Source organism: Cricetulus griseus, chromosome 8, assembly GCF_003668045.3.
Source record: "Cricetulus griseus strain 17A/GY chromosome 8, alternate assembly CriGri-PICRH-1.0, whole genome shotgun sequence".
Classification (NCBI taxonomy): domain Eukaryota; kingdom Metazoa; phylum Chordata; class Mammalia; order Rodentia; family Cricetidae; genus Cricetulus; species Cricetulus griseus.
The window spans coordinates 24,515,622-24,542,433 of record NC_048601.1 but is presented as its reverse complement, the minus strand read 5'-3'; the positions used below and the strand labels follow the sequence as shown (position 1 = coordinate 24,542,433).

At 42.5% G+C, this 26,812-nt stretch overlaps 2 protein-coding genes across 5 annotated transcripts in view; both read right to left on the bottom strand.

Moving 5' to 3' along the window:
• Positions 1-9,517: 9,517 nt before the first annotated feature.
• Ccdc77 (coiled-coil domain containing 77) overlaps positions 9,518-26,812 on the bottom strand; it is a 28,033-nt gene continuing 10,738 nt past the window's right edge. For 3 of the 4 annotated variants that reach the window (XM_027429307.2, XM_027429304.2, XM_027429306.2), the window contains 6 exons: positions 25,421-25,512; positions 17,992-18,140; positions 16,216-16,435; positions 12,852-12,977; positions 12,607-12,759; positions 10,794-10,940 (listed from right to left, as the gene is read on the bottom strand). In XM_027429307.2, coding sequence (XP_027285108.1) covers positions 10,794-10,940; positions 12,607-12,759; positions 12,852-12,977; positions 16,216-16,435; positions 17,992-18,140; positions 25,421-25,512 — 887 coding nt within the window. Of the gene's footprint in view, positions 10,941-12,606; positions 12,760-12,851; positions 12,978-16,215; positions 16,436-17,991; positions 18,141-25,420; positions 25,513-26,812 lie in introns of all 4 variants that reach the window. The other variant, XM_027429305.2, reaches the window with a different exon arrangement.
• Positions 12,986-15,425, bottom strand: LOC103160458 (60S ribosomal protein L6-like). Its single transcript, XM_035448655.1, is given in 2 exon segments — positions 12,986-14,273; positions 14,275-15,425. Coding segments are annotated over 2 exon segments (1,065 nt in total). The 5' UTR covers positions 14,560-15,425; the 3' UTR covers positions 12,986-13,493.

Below are 26,812 nucleotides of genomic sequence, written 5' to 3'. Positions count from 1 at the left end.
GACAGCAAGTTAGACGGGACTAGGAGTCAAAGAGGATTCTGGGAAATGTAGTAGAGAAGTGGTGATCCAGGCAGGAAGTGACACAGCAAGGAGACTCATATTTCATATTTAAGCAAGGAGAAACAGGAAGTGTTCCCTTTTCCCCTCCGCTCTTCCTCCAGGAGTGCAATGTGATCCACCGGCAAAAGAGGGTGCCAGCGGAAGGCATCCTCTATAAGATAAGTCTTATAAAATATATAGATTTATGATAATTAAGGCTGAGCTAACAAATGAGAATCCTAGTCATTGGCCAAGCAGCATTTGAACCTAATACAAGTTTCTGTGTATTAATTTGGGCCCTAACTCGGCCGGGCGGCTGGCGTAAAGCGCACACGTGGCGGTGGGGCTCGGTGGGTTTTGGCGGAAAGATTTATCATAACAGCATCATATGAATGCCTAATGCCCTCAGAGGACAGGGGAGAGCATCTGATTTCCTGGAGCTGGACTTACAGGCAGTTTAGGGCCACCATGGAAGAGCAGCCTCTGTAAGAGCAGCCAGAGCTCTTCACTGCTGAACCACCTCTCCAGCCCCTCATTCCTTCACTTTTATCTTCTGCCATCTCCTCTTTTCACTCACACACAACCTTCTCTGCCTTTGGAAGGAACCTTGGGCTCAGTCTCTGTGCTGGTCCTGATTGCTGGTGGCCATACTAGCAACCTAGAAAATTCTCAGTCCATCTCATCTACAAAGGGTGAGGTTACCCTACCAGTAGGCACTATAATGGCATTTCCTGTTAGCCCCAACTTTCAGACACATTGTAAAGCCATAATCCCCCCTCTATAGACTTTGGGAATTTTTTTTCTGATGCTGAGAAACTGTTAGCTTAATGTTATACTATCATATTACTGCCCCACCCACCTCCCCTTTAGGAATTCTGACTAGAGATTCAAATGTAGAATTCTGGTTTCCTGCTTGGAAATTGTCTCTGCCCGAAATACCTGCATTTGCACCCCTGGTCCAGGGATGTGCTGGCTAGTTTATGTCAACTTGACATAGGCTGGAGTCATCCTGAGAAGAGAGGACCTCAGCTGAGAAAATGCCTCTATAAGATTGGGCTGTAGGCTATTTTCTTAATTAGTGATTGATGTGGGAGAACCCAGCTTATTTTTTTTTAAGATTTATTTATTTGTTATGTACAGTTTTCTGCCTTTATGTGTGCCTGCAGGCCAGAAGAGGGCACCAGATCTCATTACAGATGGTTGTGGGCTACCATGTGGTGGCTGGGAATTGAACTCAGGACCTCTGGAAGAGCAGTCAGTACTCTTAACCTCTGAGCAATCTCTCCAGCACCCCCCCTTTTAAAGATTTATTTACTATGTACACAGTGTTCTGACATGTTTACACCAAATCTCATTATAGATTGTTGTGAGCCACCATGTGGTTGCTGGGAATTGAACTCGGGACCTCTGAGAGAACAGCCAGTGCTCTTAACCACTAAGCCATCTCTCCAGCTCAGGACCAAGCTTATTTTGGGTGATGTCACCCCTGGGCTGGTGGTCCTGGGTTCCATACAAAAGGAGACTGAGCAAGCAAAGTAGAGCAATCCAGTAAGCAGCACTCCTCCATGGCCTCGGTATTAGTTCTTGTCTCTAGCTAGGTTCCTGTTGTATTTTGAGTTCCTGTCCTGACTTGCTCCAGTGATGGACTATGATGTGGAAATGTAAGCCAAATGTATCCTTTTCTTCCCAACTCGCTTTTGGTCATTGAAGTAATCATAACCCAAACTAAGACAGGGATCACTTTGTGAGGCAGGAAAAAGAAAGTGGAGGTGGTAGGGGTGGGGGGTGGGACTGTAGCTTCATCAACACCATCCCCCTAACTCTTTTCTCTAGATGCCCCAGAAAACTGGACTTATTTACTATGTCTCTCAAGTTGAATGTGAGCATGCACACATGGAAAAGCCAGGCCCTCATCTTGTTTCTCCCTTTCTTTTTAAAAAATCAAGCCAGGTGACGGTGGCATACACCTTTAAGGAGGCAGAGACAGGCGGAGCTCTGAGTTCGATGTCAGCCTGGTCTACAGAGTTCCAGGACAGCCAGGGCTACACAGAGAAACTCCATCAAATATGCATAAAAATAAAATAAATAAATCTTTAAAAAATATCTACAAGAAGGAATCAGAGCTACTTTGTGCAAAGTATGCCCAAAGATCCCAGGTTTTCAGCCAGAGAGATGATTTGGTTGATAAAAAACACTTGTCACGAAACCTGATAACCCAAGTTGAATCTCTCAAACTCACATGGTAAAAAAACAAAGCAAGCTGTCCTCTGACCTCCATGTGCACAAAATGTCATATGTGCCCAAACATAAATGCAAACACACAAATATGCATAATAAAATTGTTTATTTAAATCTCTTATTTTTGTAATCCAAATGCTCACTGTAACCCTATCACTTATAGCTTGTCCACCTCTTCCCAACATAACCTGCACCCCATTAAGAATGTGTCAGCAGGCTTTAGAATCATGGTGCACAGGGCTTCTGTGTCATAAGAGCCTCTTCTTGACATGACTTCACCTACACACTGTGTGTGACTCCATGTTTCCAAGGATGGGTAGCCTAGTGGGCCTTGCCCTTAAAGTTGATAGACTCCATTGCCTCTGGCAGTTTCAAGTAGAGTTTCTCATTTCCATCTTTGTTTCTGGCTTCTTAAATCCTCTAAACTAAGATGAATTGAGTGATCTTGCTTGGGATGTTGTAAGGTTTGGGGAGCAAGGGCAGATCCACCCTACTTTGACAGTATTACATCAACATTTTAGATTTATTAGTAATAGTGTGTGCTTGTGCGTGTGTGTGTGTGCGTGTGTGTGTGTGTGTGTGTGTGTGTGTGTGTGTGTGTGTGTGTGTGTGTGTGTGTGTGTACAGCAAGATTCCTTCTCACTGCCACCTCCCCACCAAGGGAGTCTATCTCACTAAAGTTCACAACTGGTTTTGAGACTAGTGAGGGCTGTGGGCTTGCCCTGACAGTGGGACTGCAGTCTGTTCTCACAAGGGTCCCCAGCTTGCTTTTTGGACATATCTTTCTTCCCCTCTCCTCTACCCAGGAGCCTTCCTTTCTATACACTGACAGCTGTCTTTTTCTCTGCACTTTTCAGGTATTGTATCACTTACTACCTTTGCTCTTCATGTCTTTGGAATAGACCCCTCCTATTTTTTTTTTTTGTTTGTTTTATTCGCACTCTTCTTCTCTGGGTCACATGGAAGTAACTTCTAAGCAACCATCTGTGGTGGTTTGAATAAGAACGGCCCCAGTAGGCTCTTATATTTGAATTGTTAGTCATCAGGGAGTGGGCTCTATTTGAGAAGGATTAGCAGATCCTCCTTGGTGGAGGAAGTGTGTCACTGGGGATCAGGATCAGGATGTAGAACGCAATTATTTCTCCCACACCATGTCTGCCTGCATGCCACCGTGCTCCCACCATGATAATAGTGGTCTAACCTCTGAAACTCTAAACAAGCCCCCAGTTAAACGCCTTCTTTTATGAGGGTTGCCTTGATTATGGTGTCTCTTTACAGCAATAGAACATTGATGAAGACACCATCTTACCCAGAAGTTCTTTCGAGACAGTCTGTGTTGTTAAGGCTGACCTTGAGTTCATGGGCTCAAACAATGTTGCCTCAATCTCACAAGTCTCTGGTGACTACAGGTATGCAGTAACATGCCTAACTTGTATTTATTTCTCTTTATTTTTAAATAAAAGGAAACTTTTTGTATTGTTTTGTGGTTTTTCGAGTCAGGCTTTCTCTGTGTAGCCCTGGCTGTTGTGGAACTTGCTCTATAGACCAGGCTGGCCAGGAACCCACAGAGATCTGCTTATCTCTGCCTCCCATGTGCTTAGATTAAAGGTGTGGTCATCACTGCCAGGTTATAAGCATCTCTTAAGCCTCGCCATTATAAAGAAACTGCAGTGAGTGGCAGTTAGTTCTAGGCTTTAGTTCTGGAATGCTAATTACTGTTGCTTCAGGAAATTATCACCATTTAACCAAAATGGAAAAGCTTTTTAAAATGGAGTAGCCATGGCTAACAGAACCTAAGGAACAACAGATAAAGTTGTCTTATGGCCTTCATGTGTACATGTACACACACACACACACACACACACACACACACACACACACACACACACACGAGAGAGAGACCAAAAAAACACCATAAACTTTTCATAACTGAATTAAGTGTATTTCAAGCAATTTTTTTTTCTTTTTTTAAATGTCTGTTACTTTTCTGTACTCCCGTTTGCCCTCTGTCCTCCAGGCCTTCACGTGTTTGTCCCTCTGTTTCTAACTCAGCCTGTCTGTGAATCTGCTTTTAAGATTCAATTCAAGTGATACAGTGGTGGTACACGACTTTAATCCCAGCACTCAGGAGGCAGAGACAGGCGGATCTCTGTGGGTTTGAGTCCAGCCTGGTCTACAAGTGAGTTCCAGGACAGCCAAGGCTACACAGAGAAACCCTGTCTTGAACCCATCACCCCTCAAAAAATATCAGCCTAAATAGAGCACCTTCTACTGCTTGTACCTTGTACACTTTACTTTTCTCCTCAGATTAATTTTTCCTGTTTATATTCCCAATTCTGAGTATACTGTAGCACGTGTGTGTGTGTGTGTGTGTGGTGTGTGGTGTGTGTGTGTGTGTGTGTGTGTGTGTGTGTGTGTGTGTGTGTATCAGAGTTGTTTACTGGAGCAAAAGTGAGAGTTTCTTTACAGGATGGGCATCGGTACAATACTAGAATGAAAAACTCTTTTGTTTCAAAACAAAAGGTCCTTTTTTTCCCCCTTTGGTTTTTCGAGACAGGGTTTCTCTGTGGGTTTGGAGGCTGTCCTGGGAACTAGCTCTTGTAGACCAGGCTGGTCTCAACCTCACAGAGATCCACCTGCCTCTGCCTCCCGAGTACTGGGATTAAAGGCTTGCACCACCAACGCCCGGCAGCGGTATTTTCTTGGCTAGGTCTATTCCAATTTGTTTTTGTTTTTAAGGCTACTGTGTATTTGGTGCATATATATTTAGAACTGTAGTGTCCTCTTGTCAGCTTGTTCCTTTGTTTGTTTATTTATTTGTTGGATATTAGAGTAGCAATGCCTGTCTGTTTCCTAGTTTGATTTGCTTGGGATACGTTTTCCAGCCTTTTATCCTTCTTTCTGGCGATCGGCAGTTGGCCATTAACACTGTCCCCGGCGGATGACCTCTCCTCTCTTCTCTCTTACTCTCTGCTCTGCTCTGATCTTCCAGTTCTCTCCCCCCTCTCTCTCCCAAGCTATAATAAACTGGTTAATGTGTTCTCCATAAGTTCCATTGTCCATCTCTCTCAAATTTCTAATTTAAGCAAAAGAATAACAGTATCTACCTTTGATGGTGAGACGTTTTGTGTCTTTGGGAAGCAGCAAATAGATGGATCCTGCTTTTAAGTACAGTTTGCTAGTCAGTGTCTTATGATTGGAAACCATTAATATTTGGAAGTATTGTTGAAAGGTGTATATTAATTATTGCCATTTTGCTGGTTTTGCAGTGTTTGTTGTTTTCCAAATTCATATTTGTTTAGCTGTCACAGTAGCATCTAAAGCCTCTACGATGTGCTCGTTGTTTTTCTCAATCCAAAGAATTCCTCCCAGTATCTGCTATGGAGCTGATGTTGTGGACATAAATTCCCTCGCCTGCTCTATTTAGAGGATGTTCTTTTTCTATCAATTATAACAGATAGTTTCCCTGGGTATACTTGTTAGGTTCAAAGCAGGCCCTAAAACTGGCAGTGCTGGCGACACCATCCTAAACAGAAGGGCTCTGAGCAGGTAAACAAGGGTAAGCAGAAGCCTACACTCAGCATTCCTCAGGAATCTCCTAAGGAAGACTTGCGTTTACTAGGAAAACACACCACTTCCCTTACTCCCTTACCCACCCAAACTACCTGGAGCAAGGGCATCTAGTTCCCAAATAATTAATCTAATAGCCGACTATCAGCTCAAAGACCCGCATCCTGTTGGCTCTTATAGAGAACCTGCTCACTTTCCTGCCAAGCTCCTGCCATCGATTCTTGGAGTCAGATTGGCAGTTTGTTCCCCCAATAAACTTTTCTTTCTCCCCATTGAGTAGTCCAGTCTGGTGGCTTCACTGAACCCTTACTTACAATATTAATCTGGGTTGACAAGTATTATCTTTCCAAACCTGAAGTGTATTTTTCCATGTTCTGGCTTTTATTTAAAGTTTCTGCTGAGAAATGAGCTGTTATTCAGGTGGGGCTGCCTTTGCATGTGACTTGTGTTCAGCTGGAACCTCCAGCTGGCCCATACATGGTCCAGAAAGCCCCATTCCTGTCTCTCCAAACCCCACCCACTCAGAGGCTCTCCAACAAAGGGAAGGCACAAAAAAGCCCAATTGCACGTTCTTAGCTGCTGTGGCTTCCTCCCCTGAAGTTGCATCTGCCCAAGTCCCCACCTAAGGCACTCAGCTTTTGACCATACTTGAGCTCAAACCCAGACTGTGGTGGACATGTCATCACCCCCTCACCTAAAACCTATATAATCTCCTTGCTTTTGTTTGGGCATGTGGCTTCTCTGGCCCCAATCTCTGGGACTGGAGAACCTGCCTGGGAGTTGCTTTGCTCAAATAAACTTATTATACTTTTTCAAGTTGGCTTGATCTGGCGTACCTGTGTTAGTGGAGAAACCTATTATGAGGGGACAGAAAACCTATTATTATCTTGGTGCCAAAACCCAGAAGGAGGTGAGTTCTCCCACCTGATGAACCAGGTCATTCAGTCATGTGGAGGTGGCTCGGGGAGGGGGGGCACTCCTTTTGAAAGGTTCAGGCTTTAATGCTGATAGGCTCTACCTCTTTAAGAGACAGCCCCGACCCCCAGACAACAGTCAGGGCACACATAGGGACGTGCCATCACCACATCACCCACCACGCATTTACAGCCTGGGTGAGGACTCCAGGCATGTGTGGAACCTCAGTGTGCATGCACAGTCTTCCCTTTAAAAGTTCCAACTTCCCTGCTTTCTCTCTCTCTCTCTCTCTCTCTCTCTCTCTCTCTCTCTCTCTCTCTCTCTGCTTCTTCTTTGCTCTCTGTTTGCTTCTGCTTCTCTTCTCTCTATGGCGACCAGCCATGGCGGTCAGCCATTAACCCTGTTTCTCTTCTCTTTTAGTCTCCCTACTCTGCCCAGCCTAATAATAAACTGGTTAATATGTCTCATCTTGCACCTCCTCTTTTCTTTATATCTAATTTAAACATAACACCTCTTCCTTTATCTTTCTCTCCACCAGACATAATCCACTTTTGACTTGGGGTAAGCCACCCATTTCCTAGTCACCACCTAAAGAGGTACAGGTCACCTCTTCCCAGTTCCAGGACCTTCGGGATCCCCTACCAAGCCACAGTTGTGCCAGGGTAAGCCCAATCTGTGCAGAGACGGTCTCTGTTTGAGGGGGGGCTTTGTGTAAGGAGATATCATTCCCAAAGGCTACCCCACCCCCACTGCTCCACCCCAGGCTATCTCGTGGGATGCTTTGCCCTAGTCTTCACTCCAGCACAGACTTGGAAATGAGCAATGCCAGGTCTAAACCTAATCCTCAGTCAGCCCTGAGGTGTCTGCTGTGAAATTTATCCAAATTGGGGCTGTCTCAGACCATACACCCAAAACCTTAGTCAGCCCTGAGGTGTCTGCTGTGAAATTTATCCAAATTGGGGCTGTCTCAGACCATACACCCAAAACCTTATGTCCAGGTTTATTTTGTTTTGGTTTTTCTTGCTGTTGTTACTGTTTGGTTTTGGGTTTTTTTAGATTTATTTATTTACTGTGTTGTCTTTGGTTTGCATGTTTGTCTACAGGCCACAAGAGGGCACCAGATGTCATTGCAGATGGTTGTGAGCCACCTTTTTTTCTTTGCATTGGTGCCAAAGATTAGGCTCTCCTGGTATTTGGTCTGGCCATGCTGGGATACTACCTGTCCCATTCCACCCAAACAGATCTGATCTCCCTGCTTGTTTCTGTCTGCTGTTCCACCCTACCACGGTAGGATCCTACCCACTCACTCCACCTGCAACAGATGCGCTCATTTGTTTCTGTCTGCTTTCCTACTCTAAACTTCATAAATGTCTGGTCTATACATTTGTTGCAATGTGGGAGTCAGAGCCAGAGAGGCCAGCTACTGTGTGCCCAGCACACACCTTTTCTCCCTTGCAGCATCTACCGATCTAATAAGACATACCAGCTCCTGGCAGGACCCCTGTCTCCCCCCAAAGAAAATGGATGGGTGCAGCACCAAGGCAATAGATTTTCTGTCCCCAAATAATAGGTTTCTCCACCAACAATCAAGCCAAATTGAAAAAGTATTACAGGTTTCTTTGAGCAAAGCAACTTGGTGTTTCTCTTTGTTCTGTATATTTAGTGTGTAACTATAACACAATAGGGAGAGTTTCTTTTTTGTCATGTCTATTTGGAGCTATATATGCTTTTATTTTTTTCTTTACTTCAATGGGCCTCTTTCCCTCTAGATTTTGGAATTTCTCTACTATAACTGTATTGAAAACATTTTCTATGCCTTTGACATGGAGTTCTTTGGAGGAAGAAAAAGCAGGGGAAAGAATAAGGAGAGAAGGCTCTTGCAGGGGGGTTACATGTGGGTGTAAAACGACAAAAGCAAGATAGAGTAAGAAGGGCTGAGCCAGGCTGCTAAATAATATCGGGTATTAAAGAGGGAAATTGCTGGGTAGAGATATAGGATATAAAAACTGACTGGCAGGGCTGAAGAGATGGCTCAGAGATCTGCTCTTCCAGAGGTCCTGAGTTCAATTCCCAGCAACCACATGGTAGCTCACAACCATCTATAATGAGATTGGGTTCCCTCTTCAGGCACGAACGCATACGTGAAGGCAGAATATTGTATACATTATAAATAAAATCTTTAAAAAAACATATCATCAGCACTGTCCAGTCCGTGGGCAGTGCTTCACAAGAGAGACCATAGCTTTGCTCAAGCATGTTAATCCCCTCGGGGCTCTGGTCTTGATGGTACTTGGAGTCTGTGAAAGTTCTAGTGTATCCTTCAGGTGTCTCCAGGTTGTCAGCTTCCTGAAGGCTGGATCTTTTGTGGTATACTATTTGTCAGGCTCTAGCATGTAGCATTTTACTTATACTTATTTTCCTATGAGTGTGGCTCACAGAGGGTCTCAGGCTGTCCAACGGTGAGAGAAGATAGTAGATACTCCAGGTACCAGACCATATATTAAAAATGATATAAATAAGGGCTGACGAGATGGCTCAGCAGACAGACACCTGCTGCCAAGCCTGACAACCTGAGTTAGATCCCAAAACCCACATAGTAGAAGGAAGAGACTGACTCCCTCAAGTTGCCCTCTGGCCCCCATATGCTGTAGCATCCATCAATTCCACTCTAAATAAATAAATTAAAAATCATTTTTTAAAAAGAAAGTAAACCAAGATAAACACTTAAAGCATAAGACATTGTGGAACACTGAAATATTTTGAACTTCACATTTTATTGAAAATACATACTTTGAATCATATTTTTGGAAAAAAATTGATAAAATATCAAACTTTTTTTGACTTAAGTGTCATTTTGGTTTTGCCTACTCTAGATAAAGTAGCACCTTTTTCTTGATGACCTTTTTTACTTAAGCACACAGGCTGTGCTGTCTCCTGGTGATTGTCACTTGGAACACACTCACAACAGTTACACAGCGAAATAAGTGTCATTGTGCGTGTAATTTGCTGCCTCTTTCCCTCCCTGCCAAGAAGGAATCCACTTCAATGAATGCTTTTGCTCCTGCAGGAAATGTGCGGTTCCACTGACACTTGGTCAAACTCAGCAAAACATCTCTTCCTAAGTTGTTGTCATCTTTGTTTATTTGTTTTTTAGACATGGTTTCTTGTAGCCCAGGTTAGCCTAGAACTCACCATATAGCCAAGGGTGAACGTGAACTTCACCTGTGCCTCTCCAGCGCTGATTATAGAGGAGCCACCAAGCCTGGATTTATGTAGCTTTAAGGATGGAACCCAGGGTTCTGTATGCTGAATAAACACTTCAGCAGCTAACCTACATCTGTCTTTTTTTTTAAAAAAAATAATAATTTATTTTAATTTATGTGCATTGGTGTTTTGCCTGTGTGCATGTCTGTGTGAGGATGTTGGAAGCCCTGGAACTGGAGTTAAAGACAACAGTCTTAAGCTGCCATGTACGTGCTGGGAACTGAACCAGGGTCCTCTGAAAGAGCAGCCAGTGCTCTTACCACCGAGTCATCTTTCTAATACCCCCATTACTGTCTTTTTAAAGAGAGAAAAGCCTGTCAATATATAAAAGAAAAGTAGGAATGTCTCCAAGTAATTCAGGCTATTGTTCAGATACCCCAACAGTGAAATAGCAAGGTTACTGCAAGCGCAGTCTTTCAACACCCAATTTGTCACTGCTTTGTTTGTTTGTTTGTTTGTTTCCTTTTCTGGTTTTGATGTTTTGTTTTTGGTTTTTGGAGACAGGGTCTCACTAAGTAGCCTTGAATGGCCTAGAACTTACTATGTAGACCAGGCTAGCCTTGAATCACAGAGCTCTACCTGCCTCTACCTTCAATTTGTGGCAATCCTCCTGTCTGAGATTATAGATGTGAGCCACCATGCCCTGAACACCATCTTTATAAAAAGAAATACCGTTACTCTGGCCAACTTCATGTCCACTGCCTGGGAACAGGTGACCAAGCCTCAGGTTTCAGGAAGCCGATGTCTACCGCCCCACAAAGTAGACATCAACACAGCCTGAGATCATTCTCCAGACCGAACACCTTAGACTTGAGGGCCTTCAGCTCGCCCTGTATCTTATGTGCTCGTCTATTGCTGTCACGAACTTCACACAGAATGGCAAGGTCCTGGTTTTCCCGGGTATTCACTGTTGCCTACAGAGGTGAGAAAAGACAGAGAGAGGAAAAAAAGAATTAGGTTATAAGCTATGGAAGAAAAATGAAGTCGTAAAGAACATGCTATACTGGCTGGCTCCTTTTTTGCATATGATAAATGCAATCCTAAATTCTTCAGTGACTAATTTTAACAACGAAAATGTTTAATTCGTCAGAGAAGGAGGCAGAACATCAAGAATTCAAGGTCATCCTTGGCCACATATGCAGTTTGAGGACAGCCGGGGCAACAAAAACCATCTTAAAAACAAAACGAACAAAACAAAAGGGCAATGAAGCTTTGGCATAGAGATTAATAAACAACTAACAACAGACAAAAAGATCGGTACAGCCTTCGTGAGATCGCTCAGTGGGTAGGTAAAGGCACACACCACCAAGCCTGACAATCTGAGTAGGACCTCAGGAGCCATATGGTGGAAGGAATGAGCTGACTTCCACAAGTTGTCCTCTGACCCCCACACATGGACCATGACATACATACCCTCACACAAAAATAAATAAATGTTAATTTAAAAAAAAGACCAATAAATAACATTATTGGAAATTTTGCCAAAAATAATAGAAAGCATTTCTTTCTTTTTTTATCAGCTTTGTTCAGAACATACTATTTAGGACCTGTGGTGATCATTAAATCTCTACCAAAACTCTTGAGATACTAGACACTGAAAGGTGTCTGAGAAAGTACCTCATTACTTGATTATTTTCCCCACTTTAAAAACAATTATTATTATTATTATTATTTTTTGAGACAGGGTTTCTCTGTGTAGCTTTGGAGCCTATCCTGGCACTCGCTCTGGAGACCAGGCTGGCCTTGAACTCATAAAGATCTACCTGTCTCTGCCTCCCGAGTGCTGGGATTAAAAGCATGTGCCACCAAGACACGGCTTAAAAACAATTATTTTAAGGAGTGAGTGTGCATGCACATACGAGTGAAGGTTAAAGATGACGTCAGATTGTCCTCTGCCACTCTCCACCATTTTTGTTTTGTTTTGTATCTGGGACAGGGTCTCACTATGTAGACCTGGCTGCCCTACAACTTGCTATGAGGACCAGGCTGGTCTTAAATTCACAGAGATCCTCTTGCCTCTGCCTCTTGAGTGCTGGAATAAAGGTGTGTGCCTGAGAGATGGTCTACCAGTGATCCTAGAGGTCATTGCTTTGGCTATACCACCTGCCAGCACACCCTGGGGCCCTCCTGTCTTTACCTCTTAGCACTGTGTTTCTGATGTGTGTCTGTGCTTGGATTTCACATGGGTGCCAGGGATCTGAACTCAGGTCATAATGCTTGCACAGCCAGCAACTTTACTCAGTGGGCCATCTGCCCAGCTCCCCTGCAGGAAAACAGACCTAATTCTTTTAATCTGGTTGTAAGGTTGAGTCTGTTTTCCCAGCAGGGTGTTCCTATTGAACTGTTGCTCAGAGGTTTCTAGGGTACTTATTTGTTGGTGTCCAACTAAGGACACAGCACATCCTTCTGAGTTTTTGTAGTGCCAGGGCCTTCTTATTGTCGTGTGCACACACACGCACGCATGCACACACAGGCTCTACTGAAATCCACACCACATCCGTGGCTGTCCCTCTGAGGAGCCCTCCTGACCGTCTTTCTACACCACCACCCCTTCCCTTCCTAACTCCGGGGCAAAGGTACCTTATAGAGCATTTGCTCCAGGTCTCTCAGCTTCTGTCGAAGAACCTTAATGTCTGTCTTGAAGCCTTCTACTTCCAGCATGCGTCGATGCTCCAGGGCTTCATAGCGTTTTGTCATTGTCTGTAAGCGCTTGCCCATCTTGTTGGAGCGATCCTAAAAATGGGTGATGGGGAGTTTATGAAGAGAGAATCAGTCTCCAGGGCTGTCTGCATGTCCACTCGTCAAAGTGTGACAGCACTATATACCTTGAAGATCTCCCTCCTCACTCCCTCTTCCTCCCGGATTCGAGCAAGTTCCTCTTCTAAGGAAATGCACTGTTGTTGGTACATGCTGGACAGCTTTTTCTCTTGCATTAGTTTATCCTTTAGAGACTGTAGGCCAAAGGGATAAAAACATTTAATGTTCAGCACTATAATTATCAGGTAATTCTTTTTTTAACTTTATTTTTATTTTATGTGCATTGGTGTTTTGCCTGTATGTATGTCTGTGTTGGATCCTGGAGTTATAGACAGTTGTGAACTGCCATGTGGGAGCTGGGAATTGAATCTAGGTCCTCTGTAAGAGCAGCCAGTGCTCTTAACTGCTGAGCCATGTCTCCAGCTCTATCAGGTAATTCAAAGTAACACTCTGGTAAAGAAGGGAGGGAAAGATTTCTAGAGCAAATGAGCGGGAACAGATATGAGGAGACACCGGGGTCCCTGCAATGTCTACACTTTCCTCTCTGTACTATCCCTCAAGTAGATACATTCTTTTTTTTTAACATATGAAGCTGTTTAATTAGGTCGATAGCAATTTTAAAAAACAGTTTGTAGTCGGGCGTTGGTGGCGCACGCCTTTAATCCCAGCACTCGGGAGGCAGAGGCAGAGGCAGGCGGATCTCTGTGAGTTCAAGGCCAGCCTGGTCTCCAGAGTGCCAGGATAGGCTCCAAAGCTACACAGAGAAACCCTGTCTCGAAAAACCCGTTTCTCAGAGAGAACTGAGACCTCAGGTAGCCCTGGAGCTGAGGAACAGCTTTGATCTTTGGCAAAAGCTTCGAGTCCATAGTTTTCTGATCGGCCTTGTGCTGCTCTGTAATCTCATATTTCTCCTTCTCTGTGTCGAAAGTCTCGCCCTCCTGGTGCCTGGGCTTGCGCAGCTGCTGCTTCTTAAAGTAAGCATCAGTCAGGTGTTTGGGGATTTTAACCTTGCTGATATCAACTTTTGTAGAGGTGGCAATGACAAATTTCTGGTGTGCTCTTTGCAGAGGAACTCTGTTGAGGGCAAGAGGTCCTGTCACAAGTAGCAAGCTGCTGCCCAGTTGCTTCAGGAAAACCACCCTCTTGCCCTTGTGGCACCCGGTGAGGATGATCAGGACAGTCCCTGGAGTGATGCTGGCTCGAAGCTTCCTTACATGCTGACTGAAGGGCTTCTTGCCATGGCTCAGCAGCTTCCGAGGAACATCTTCAGTAGGGTAACACCTGGGCATTTTTCGAAGCTTAACCACCCAGGTACCACCGTTCTTGTTACTGCCAAGTGGTTTAGTGACAGTGGCAAGGACCTTCTCCTTTTTCTTCTTCTTTTCAACCTTGGTTTTTGCAGCTGAGTATTTTCTTTTGTACAGGACCTTTCTGGAATACATAGCAGATTGGGAGTACCTGCCAATTTCTCTAACCAGGCCAGGGTTTCTGGCTGCAATGGGGCCTCCCCTTCTTGGGCTTTTTAACCTTAGGGTCACCCTTTTTGGCTGCACCAGCGGCATCACCACCAGCCTTCTTGGCTGCTGGTTTCTCTTTTGTGTCAGGCTTTTTGGCTTTTTCACCCACCATCTTGCAAAGAAGGAAAAGAGCAGTAGATACATTCTTAAGATAAAACAACCCAGGTGTCCTAGTTAGGGTTCCTATTGTTGTGACGAAATACCATGGACAAAGCAACCTGGGGGAGAAATGGTTAATTTGGCTTACACCTCCACACATCGTAGTCCATCACTAAAGGAAGTCAGGGCAGGAACTCAAGCAGGGCAGCAACCTGGAGGTAGAGGCTGGTGCAGAGGCCATGGAGGGGTACTGCTTACTGGCTTGTTCCACATGGCTTGCTCAGCCTGCTTTCTTATAGAACCCAGGACCACCGGCCCAGAGGAGGCACCATACACAATGGGCTGGACCTTCCCAAATGAATCACAATTAAGAAAATGCCCTATCAGCTTGCCTCCAGGCCAATTTTTATGGAGGCGTTTTCTCAGTGGAGGCTCTCCTCTGCTCCCATCCTCCTATTTGCGAGCTCCAGCTTGCGTCAGAACCATCTAGCACACCAGCTCTGGTGCTCATGGCCTCTAACTCTAACATTCTGGAGGGAGACAGGACCAGCAATTCAAGGTCATCCTCAGCTACACAGTTAATTAACAGCCAAAAAATAAAAGTATTTTTGGTTGAGAAGAACCACAAAATAGAGCTCAGAGTTTGTTTTAAGTAAGACATTATGATGTGTTTTAACTCTTTGAAAAAAAAAAAAGAAAGAAAGAAAGAAAGAAAGAAAGAAAGAAAGAAAGAAAGAAACATCAACAACATGTATTACACACTCCTCCATGGAGGAGCCAAACACAGACCTTCAAAACATTAAACTGCAGCCAGTAAGACAGCTCAGCAGTTAAGGCACTTGCTATGATGACTGGGCCCCACATGGTAGAAGGAAAGAACTGAGTCCTGCAAGTTCTCTGACCTCTACATTCCTATCATGATATGTTCATGTGTCACAAGAGTCTCAAATGGGTGTACACACACACACACACACACACACACACACACACACACACACACACCACATAAATAAATGCAATTTTTGGGGGGAGGGGGTTTGAGACAGGGTTTCTCTGTGTAGCTCTGGAGACCAGGCTGGCCTTGAACTCACAGAAATCTACCTGCCTCTGGCTCCCAAGTGCTGGGATTAAAGGCGTGTGCCACATGTGCCACGTGTGCCACCACCATCACCACCCAGCAAAATAAATACAATTTTTAAAATTAGAAAAACCAAAACAACAAATCAGATCCATATACAGAAGTGACACCTGTAATCCAGGTACTCTAGAGGCAAATGGAAGATTACCAGGGGTTCAAGCTCTGCCTAGGAAACAACAATGAACCTCCCACTCAAAATAATAAGCTGGTGTGGTAGCACATTCCCAGAATCCCAGCACTCAAGAGGCAGAGGCAAGAAAATCAAAAGTTCAAGGCCATCTTCAGCTACACAGTGAGTTGGAAGCCAGCCTGGCTACCTGAAACCCTGTCTCAAGAGGCCAAAAGGAGACATCAGACCAAGTTACTTTCTCATTAACTCTTCCAGGACACAATCATTAGAACCATGTTTATATCCCTTACACTGTCTCTAACAGGGTCTTGTGTAGCTTGGGCTGGCCTCAAACTCACTTCATCCAAGGATGACCTTGAATTAGTATCTCTCCGGTCTCTAATCTCCAAATACTGGGACTATAGGCATGAGCCATTGCACCTGGCTTTATGCAGTGCTGAAGATCAAATCCTAGCTCTCTGTATGCTATGCAAATATTCTCACAACTGAGCCTTAACTTTAACCTCAAGGAATTCTTTTCAACTCTCCCAGGAAAGTAATGACATTACCTTAATATATTCATTTTGAGTATGATGATTCTCAGGTAAAGCTGGGATAACTTTTCCAAGTTTATCTTCTTTCTTCTTACATTGCACTTTATACTGCTTAATCTTTGACATCAAGTGATCTTTTTCAAGCATCCATACCTTCTCTTTATTTTGGTTTTCAAATCTTAGTTGTAGAAAGTCTTTGGTGCTCTCGTAGAGCAGTTCTTGGGTATAATGGAGACTATGAAAAAAGGAACAACTGTGAGCATAAAGATGTTCACACTGTTTAGCTGAAATACAGGGCTATGCCAAAAAAGAATACAACTTCTTTAAAGATTGTACAATACAAACTCCCAAATAGTAGCAGTTTTAAAGAGACACACAGTCCGACAGTCTTATAGGCTTTATTAGCCAAAGTGTATTGTACCTACCACACTCCTAGTTCAGACTGGACTTCACAGAAACTTTACCGAGTGCTAATTTGAGGGTTTGGATTAAAAAGAGGACATAACTGTGTATACATAGCCCAAGTAAGTATGAGTTATTCCCGAGGAGCAATATAAGGAAGACCCATGCCACAAGGAAGACCTGAGCCATGGTTCTCTGACTGTGCACTAATCCCAGTTCTTAAATATCAGAGACAAGCTGTATTTATGCTGTTTTCACTTGTGTTTATGCTGTCCTCCATGTATGAAGGCCTATTCCAAAATCTTTTGAGATGCTCTAACATATACCCAGCTCTCCCCTCTTTAAATGTTTATCTTTTATTTTGTCTTAGGAACTTTCGAAATTGTCTAAGCTACCCTTGAATTTCAATCCTCCTTCCCTGACCTCTTGAGCAGTGGTATTACAGGCATACACCACCATACCCAGCTGAATTCTTGTCCTTTTCTTGAGATCAATTTCTCTATGAAGTTATGTCAATGATTTAGCGTATTTTACATTTTTCTGTTTTCTCAGTCCTACGTCAGTTTTAATTTGTACTGTCTTATAATTCAATAGTTGTTTATATACTGTATCAGATTTTGAATGTCAACATGCATATTTTTCCTGAGCAAAAGATAGCTGGATTTTTTTCCTTACCAGCAGAACAAGGATAGTACTAACTACTGGAAATACAAAAGCACTGATTAGTCCTGATAACTGTTGTTGATATTGGGAATAAAAAAATGATGTTTGTAGCTCTAAAACAGAATATCCTCAGAAGTTGGCACTAACAACACCTAGAAAAGTAAGTACTATAGAAAGTGATATAATTGCCTGCAAGAGCATTAAATACCATAAAGCAATCACTATAACTCCCTACTTATCAAATAATAGCTCTTTTCTGAGTAGCAGGAAACGTAAGTTTTATGTTTGAAATTATAAAGTGGTTTGAAAATATCCAGATTAAGGAGTAGGAGGGGGACAAGAGAAAGTAAAGGGAGTGAACATGATCCAAATATATTATGCACATGAGTGAAAATGGCAGAATGAAATCCACTATTACATATAATTTGTCTAATTAATATATGCTAGTAAAAACATTTAAAATATCATAGCTGAGCTGATGTGCTCACATACTAGAACACTTGCCTAGCCTGTGTATAGTCCTAGGTACAATACTAAACATTGCAAAAATAAATAAAACATCAGGGAAAAAAAGGGAGATACCCAAAGGTCAGTCATCAATGGCCTAGGGTTTCAGGCCACACAAGGGCCTTAGGATGATTCACTAATGAAGGAACTGAGCATGACCCTGATTAGTCATTCAGAAAAGTAAGACACCTGTTAGGACCATGATTCTTGGGTCCTCACCTTTTGGTCAGCTCTTTGACTTTGTCTTGATTTCTCTGGTGTTGAACTTGTATCTCCTCGATTCGAATCCGTCTATCCTCCATGAGCCCTTCAATTTGCTCTCTAGAGAGCTTTGTCTGCTCTCCCAGCTGGGCCTGAAGTGCTTCTACCTACATGGGCCAAAAGGGAAGAGTTAGCTATCCATTCCTGCTTCCATTACTTCATATCTCTGAAGGTGAGCCCTTCCTAGAAACAAAGTAAAATGGGTAGGGGAAAAAACCCAAGCAGTAGCAAAACAAACAGAATCTCAGCTCTGATTTTATGTGTGTGTGTACTGTATATGCCTATGCTGTGTTCACACTTCTGTTGGGCATGAGAGTGAGAAAAGTGTCTCCTTCAATCACTCCCCATCTCATTTCTCTTTTCTTTCTTTTTCTTGCTTTTTTTTTTTGGGGGGGGGTGGCTTTTCCGAGACAAGGTTTCTCTGTATTGCTTTGGAGGCTGTCCTGGAACTTGATTTGTAGACCAGGATGGCTTCGAACTCAGAGATCTATCTGCCTCTGCCTCCTGAGTGCTGGGATTAAAGGTGTGTGCCACCAACGCCTGGCCCCCACTTCATTCTTTCATTCTTTCTTTCTTTAATAATTTTTTATTTAAATTAGAAACAATCTTATTTTACACATCACTCCCAGTTCCCTCTCCCTCCCCTCCTCCCATGCTCCCCACCCCAGCATCCCATCCCTCATCCACCTCATTTCTTTTTTTTTTTTTTTTGTTAATATAATTTATTTATTCTTATTTAATCACATTAGGGTTTTGCCTACATGCATGTCTGTGTGAGGGTGTCAGCTCTTGGAGTAACAGACAGTTGTGAGCTGCCATGTGGATGCTGGAGGAGCAATCAGTGCTCTTAACCGATGAGCCATCTCTCCAGCCCCCCACCTCATTTCTTAAAACATGGTTACTCACTGAGCCTTGAGCTTACCAACTGCCTAAACTGAATGGCCAATGAGTTCCAGGGATCTCCCTGGGCCCACTCGCCCAGTGGGATTACAGAAGTGTTGTCACCCAGTTTTCTTTTCTTTTAATATATATTCTATTTTTATTTATTTATTTTTTGTATGTATGAATTTAACCTGCACTTATGTTTGTCTCATGTATGCCTGGTGCCTGCTACAGAAGTCAGAAGAGGGCATCAGAGGTATAGGAGGTTGTCAGCTGCCATGTGGGTGCAGGGAATTGAACCTGTGTCCTCTGCAAGAGCAGCCAGTGACCTTAACTGCTGAGCCTTTGCTCCAGTCCCCAGCCCAGCTTTTTGATGAAGGTGGGAGGGATCTGGGCTCAGGTCCTCATGCTTTCTGACGAGCACTTTACCAGCTGAGCCATCTCACTAACTCCTAATTCCCTTTATTTTGTGCTTTATGAATGGTGTTGGGCTGTACTAGAACCAACTCTTTATCCATACTCAGCCTCTCATCTATACCACACAAAGTAAGAGCTGTCATCCACCTCTCTCTACCCCATTATTCTTACTGTTCACTGTCTCCTTCTGGGCTTAGAGGACTGTGTCTTCCTTTTAAGATATCCCCCACCTTGGCAGGGCAATGATGGCTCACACCTTTAATCCCAGCACTTGGGAGGCAAAGGCAGGTGCATCTCTGTGAGTTTGAGGCCAGCCTGGTCTACAAAGTGAATTCAGGAGAGTCTCCAAAGGCTACACAGAGAAACCCTGTGCTGAAAGACAAAAACAAACAAACAAAACAACAATAACAACAACAACAACAAAAAAACAACACAGGCGTTGATGGCACATGCCTTTAGTCCCAGCACTTGGGAGGCAGATGCAGGTGGATCTCTGAGTTCGAAACCAGCCTGGTCTACAAGAGCTAGTTCCAGGACAGCGTCCAAAGCCACAGAGGAACCCTGTCTTCGAAAAACCAAAAAAAAAAAAAAAAAAAAAAGAAAAAGAAAGAATAGATGCCCTAATTATATAGAAACATAGTGAGTCTTCCAGTTTCAAAATGTAGAGCAAAATGGAGGTAATGTAATTTCTTTCTTGTGGTCTAGCTATTATGACTTTTGAGACACTGGCCAAAGGCAAAAATTTTTTAAGTCAATGTACCACTGCCCCAATAAGGATAGGAACTTTTGAAATAACACACTAGGACCCAGTTGTTGCAAGATAATTGATTATACTGTGTACAGATATGTCATTGTGATTGGTTTAATAAAAAGCTAAATGGCCAGTAGCTAGGCAGAAAGTATATAGCAAGAACTTCTGGACAGAGAGAACTCTGGGAAAAAGAATGGTGGAGTTACCAGCCAGATGGAGAGGAAGCAGGATGGACATTACACCAAGCCATGTAAAAGAACATAGATTAAAATGTACGGATTTGGGCTGGAGAGACGGCTCAGAGGTTAAGAGCACTGACTGCTCTTCCAGAGGTTCTGAGTTCAATTCCCAGCAACCGCATGGTGGCTCACAACCATCCGTTATGAGATCTGGTGTCCTCTTCTGGTATACAGATATACATGGAAGCAGAATGTTGTATACATAATAAATAAATAAAATCTTAAAAAAAAAAAAAAAAGAGCTAGAGAGGGGGCTGGAGAGATGGCTCAGTGGTTAAGAGCACTGCCTGTTCTTCCAAAGGTCCTGAGTTCAATTCCCAGCATCCACATGGTGGCTCACGACCATCTGTAATGAGATTTGGTGCCCTCTTCTGGCCTGCAGGCATACATGGAGGCTGAACACTCTATACATAATAAATAAATAAATAAATAAATATTTTTTGTTTTAAAGGAAAAAAAAAAAGAGCTAGTGGGACAAGCCTAAGGTATACACTGAGCTTTTATAATTAATAGTAAGTCTCCATGTTGTTTTTTTGTGAGCTGGCAGCCTAAAGAAAATTCCATCTATATGTAGCACCCAACATGGGACCATGTATATCCACATAAGGCCCAAGAAAGCTTTAAAAAAAAATTGTAATAGGAAACTAAAGGTGGTTTCTTGGTGGCCATGGTCTCTTGGGTAGGTTTGGCAGCATACAGAGACACAGCTACCTGCCGCTGCCTGTGGGCTGTAGTCAGCCACCAGCACCATGTGCTAACCTGAGCCACACTGGCAACTGACACAGCAGTTTAAGATTTGTCTCACAAGATCAGAGAACACTGCAGATGCTTAGTAAAGCCAGGTCAAGACACATTTAAACCTCTAAAAAGATATGTTTTTAAATGTGCATAGGCTTAAAAAAGAAAAAAAATGGGTATAGACAGTCATAGAAAAATGGTTTATAAATAATAAAACAAAGTCTTTAAAGAGAGATAAAATAATATAAAAAAGATAAGCTATACAAAGATGGGAAATACACAGAGAGTCTAGATCCTATATGATGTCTTATTTATTTTGAATTTTTAAATGCTAATGAACAGAGAATGACAGCTGCTGAGAGACACTGGATTGTGAAAGGGACTGTTGAATTAAGCTAGCCTAGATACTTTAGAAACACTTTAACTTTAAAATGGAAGTCAGAAAATGTCTTGCTTTGGTGAAGAGGTTATGCTTTTGTTTCCAGAGAAAACAAAAGGCTGTGGATTCCCTCAAGATTAAAGAGGACTGGGTTTGATCCAAAGAGATCCCCCTGAAAATCCTTGCTACAGATACTACAAGACAGGTGATGTATATTTTACCTGTATATTAAACATAAAACAAAAAAAATCATCTTTCAATGGCTTCTGTGCAACACACAGTTCATACCTGTGTTAATACAGATATGTATGTTACCTTTGAAAGTTTGTGTGCTTTCAGAGCAAGGGGACCAGAAACGACTAAAAACCGGTGGCCCAGGTGATCCAGCCTCTCAGAATGCCTCTGTTGCAGTTTCCTCAGAGTTCTGCATCTAGAACAGCTTTAAGGCTGCTGGCTGAGATGGTCCAGCCTCACAGACTATTCCAGCCAGAACTTCAGATAAGCCTTGCACTTTCCCGTCACACTGAGACTGGACAACAGCTAGTTCTCCTAGGACTTGATCAATATCCCAAATTTCTCAGGGTCCCTACAGACATCATTGCCCCCAGACAACAGGAAGCAGTCGAGAGAATATAACACCCACACTCCCAAGAAGTGCAATGGGTGGTTTTTGGTCATTCGGTGGGTTATGTATGTTTGTCATTTTTTAGGGAGGCTTGTTACAAATTGCTACTGGTCATGGTCAGGATAAAAGCTAAACAAAGGAGATTAGATTCAGGGATTTCTTTCTGAAGGGAAAAGAAGGGGGGATATAGTACAGGAATGATGGGGTAAAAGGATGGATTGTAGAGTCTACTCTTGAACAACTACTAGTCTCACATATTTTACATTGGTAAAGATCTTTGTATATTGGTATAAATTTAAAGTTATTTTTGTTATACTTTATATGTTTCTATTCTTATTTAAGATATTGTACCTATGCAGCTCATTTAAAAATGTAAAGTTCTAGTCCTTGAAAGCTATTTAGGATAATAAAGTAATACAGGTTAATAGTTGTCTGTAACTATCAAACTTACAGTCATGTTAAGTATGTTTTCAAGGTCATACAGAGATATATTTTAGATAGATAAGTGATCTTCAAACACTTCAAAGACCTACAGAATATGGCATTTAAAATGTTTTAATAACATAGGTTTTTTTGACAGTGAGGCACGTCTGCTCCCAGCAGCACCAATCTACTTCAAAAAAAAAAAAAAAAAAAACGATGATGGGCATCAAAGAACCTCCAGATGGAGTTTGTTTTCTTTGTGGCAAAAGCTAGCCATTTGGGCAAGAAACTGCCCTTGTCTTTACTTCTGACAGTGTGTGGTCCAAATTGAACAAGCAGGGCACAACTGCTAAACTTTGCTAAGACAGAACAGTCTTCCAAAAATTTCCTGCTTCATAGACAACTCTGTCAGATATTTTAGGTTTATAGGTCAACTTGGATGCCCCAACATTACAAAAGGACCTTGGATGACTGTCCAGGTAGCCAGCTGTCTTTGTCGTTTCGTGGTTTTGGAAGTTGCTTGTTCTGCACTTCCTGTTAGGTAATATTATATTGTTGAAGACTAGATAGTTATAGTTTTCTTTAGTTATGACATAAGGTAAATTAGATGCAAAATTTTGGACTCACCAAGAAGTATTAATAATGGAGTATTCTCTCTGAACTTGCCAAATGAAATGAACTGGACATTGTAAATGTAAATCCTACCTGATAATTGTTCTTACTGTATAAATTTTACTATGTTAGAGTGAAAACACTTTCCTTTTTATTTAGACAAAAAGGGGGAAATGTTGAGAGATATTTGATTACACTGTGTAAAACTATGTCGCTGTGTTGATTTAATAAAAAGCTAAAAGGGAAGCCAGGCTGCGGTGATGCATGCCTTTAATCCCAGCACTCGGGAGGCAGAGGCAGGTGGATCTCTGTGAGTTCAAGGCCAGCCTGGTCTACAAGAACTAGTTCCAGGGCAGCCTCCAAAGCCACAGAGAAACCCTGTCTCGAAAAACCAAAAAAGGAGCTAGTGGGACAAAACTAAGTAAGGTAGAAGCTGATTTTACAATTAATAATTTTATAATTATTAGTAATTTTATAATTAATAGTAAGTCTCCATGTCATTTTTTGTTAGCTGGTAGCCCAAAGAAAAATCCCTCTACCCCAGTAGTAAGATAATGATTTATTATTTTCCTAGATTTTAGAATAAATGATTATAACCCCAAATGTTGATTTGTCAGACAGACAAACTTCTTTATGCTACTCTCCGTATAGTCCTCAGGCCAATCACAGAGTAAATTCTAGGCAGGCATGGTGGCATCTTTAATCTCAACATTCAGGAGGTAGAGGCAGAGGCAGAGGCAGAGGCAGGAGAATCTCTGTGAGTTTTAGGTCAGCCTGGTCTACATAGCAAATTCCAGACTAGTCAGGGCTACATGACCAGATCTTGTTGCAAAACAAGAACAAAACAAATGGGAATTCTTATTTTAGGATGGTTTTGTTAGCTAGGGCTTAGCATGTTAACTAAAGGTTTCCAGAAGCACTCTAGAATATTCAAATAGACAATAATGATTTTAAAGTATAAGTACTATGAAGCTATTCTCACTTGAGAAACCCAAATTTCCTCTCAGGTATGCATTACTATTCTCCCCATGACTCCTTCCAAATATACACCATGTGATCACACACAATTAAAAAAAAAAAAAAAAAAAAAGCAAAAACAACTTTCCAGATCTATATGGTATTAGGCTGCCAGAGGCAGTGTAATGGGCTACTGAACTATAGTTATGCCATCTTGTGAAAGTATTCCTAAGAATACTTTAAATGCTAAAATTATTTTAGGTAAACTGGTCTCTGATCACTTAGATCAACCATAAATTCGCCATAGATTCCTACTATAAACTGGTCTTTGGACCAGCCATCAATTCTATACAATGTGTCCCTGACTTGAAGGTTATGAGAAGTACCTAACCACTTAAGTGCTGTATCTCCGCTTCTGTAAACAATACTTGCTTGCTGCAGATGTCCATACTGCCTTTCTGTACATGTTGCAATTGCAGTTTTTGCCTTTAAAAACAACAAATTGGAACAGTGACTAAAGCCTCCATATGACTTATTCAGGCATCTCAGGAGTTTTTCTCTTTTGGTACCCCATAACAACAGAACTCCCAGATCGTCTCTCTTAGAGGAGTGGGGATATATAGAAACAGGGTTTTGCTAGGAAGCTCTAGTTGGCCTGGTGTTCCCTACATAGAGCCCAGCAGGCTTCAAATGTATGGCAATCCTCTTGCCTCAGCCTCTCCTAAGTGCTGGGATTAAAGGAGTATGCCACTGTGTATGGCTTTCTCTCCTACATTAATGTTCATATTTAAATCTATATTAAAACTATCTCGGGCTGGAGAGATGGCTCAGAGGTTAAGAACACCGGCTGCTCTTCCAGAGGTCCTGAGTTTAATTCCCAGCAACCACATGGTGGCTCACAACCATCCGTTATATGAGATCTGGTGCCCTCTTCTGGTGTGCAGATATACATGGATGCAGAATGTTGTATAAAAAATAAATAAATAAAATCTTAAAAAAAAAAAAAAAAAACCTATCTCTAAACCAGGTGAGGTGGTGCATGTCTTTAATCCCAGAAATAGGTTGATCTCTGAATTTGAGGCCAGTGTGGTTTACATAGTGAGCTCTAGGACAGCCAGAATTGTGTAGACAGACCCTGTCTCCAAACAAAACAGAACAAAACAAAACAAAACAGTAACAACAACAACAACAAAAAAAAAAAAAAACTGCCTCTAACTTTGCTTGAAAAAAAAATTTTCTTGGCCCCCAGGATGCCTGGATGCAGCGCAAGTGCAAAAAGAGAGTTGTCGTGTAATAGCAAAGGCACACTGCACACAGCTACATGTGTAGAGAGAAACCACTTTGATCCACGACAAATGTCTCACCTGCAGCATGAGTGTGTGTATGTTCCTCTGGTAACGGTCACACATGTCCTCCTTTTCTTTTATTGTTGCTCTTCTTTTGCTTTCTTTAGGATCTAAAACAGAAGACAGAAGTTCATCAAAAACTCTGCTCAACTGCTTTCTGCTTCTCAAGTATCAATACTAACTAACCCTGCAGGAATCCGGCTTCCTTTACCTGCAAGAGAAGGAGAGGAGGAAAAGGACACACGTGAGACCTGCAGGGCTTGATTCCCAGGCAGAGATCTCTTAAGGGAATTTTGCAGCCCTTCACCTGGGTAATCATATTCACCTTCTGTCAGAATGTTCCTCTGGAGTTGTGACTATTTTCTTAGTGAAAGCCCAATTTAGACACTTTAGTTATGGCATGCCACACAATTTTCAAAAGAAAAGGTAACAACAACAAAAACTGAACGAGGCCACTAGCGCCTGGGAAGGCATGGGGGAGGAAATGGGAGGGTAGCTGAGGGGGCAAAGGTGCAGCTCAACAGCTAGAGTAGCTTCTAGTGTTTTCTGGCACAAGAGCGTACCTATGGTTGACAGCAACTGCATACCTGAAAACAGCTAGAAGCAGACAGGGCCACAGAGTACTTACAAGAGGTAATGGCTATCTACCAATCACCCTGATCACTAACACAATGTATAGATACACATTACAGGGTCACATCATACTCTACAAATATGTATAACTGTTAATTAGTAAGAATTTTTTGTTTTGTTTTGTTTTTTGAGACAGGGTTTCTCTGTGTAACAGTCCTGGCTGCCCTGGAACTTGCTCTGTATAACAGGCTAGCCTCTAACTCACTGAAATCCGCCTCCCAAGTGCTGGGATTAAAGGTGTGCGCCACCACCACCTGGCGAAATGTTATTTTTAAAAAGCAAAAGAAACTTGCACTGAGGAGCTAGGGAGATGGCTCAGTCAGTAAAGTGCCTGCTGTGTAAGCAAGGGGGCCTGAGTTGAGATCCTCAGCACCCATGTAAAAAGCCATGTCTGCACACCCATTACCCCAACACCAGACAGGCAGAAGCAACAGAATCCCTAGAGCTCACTGGATAGCTAGTCTAGCCAAATCAGTGAACTCCAGGTTCAATGAGAAGCTCTGTCTCAAAAAGGTGAAGACCCTGACATAGACCTCTGGCATCCACATAAATGCATACCCATACACATGCCTCCATTTGAACACACACGCACACGCAACACTACAAAACACCTTGCATTAAACAATAGTTTATTCTTTGCATAGTTCTAGATATGTATGGTATTGAATTGCCAGAGGCATCATTATGAACACTACTATCTCTGTCTAGTAGGGAAAATTTTCTAATTTCTTGTATTGGGATTTTCAATTCAACAGCAGTGAAGATTTCTAGAGCAGT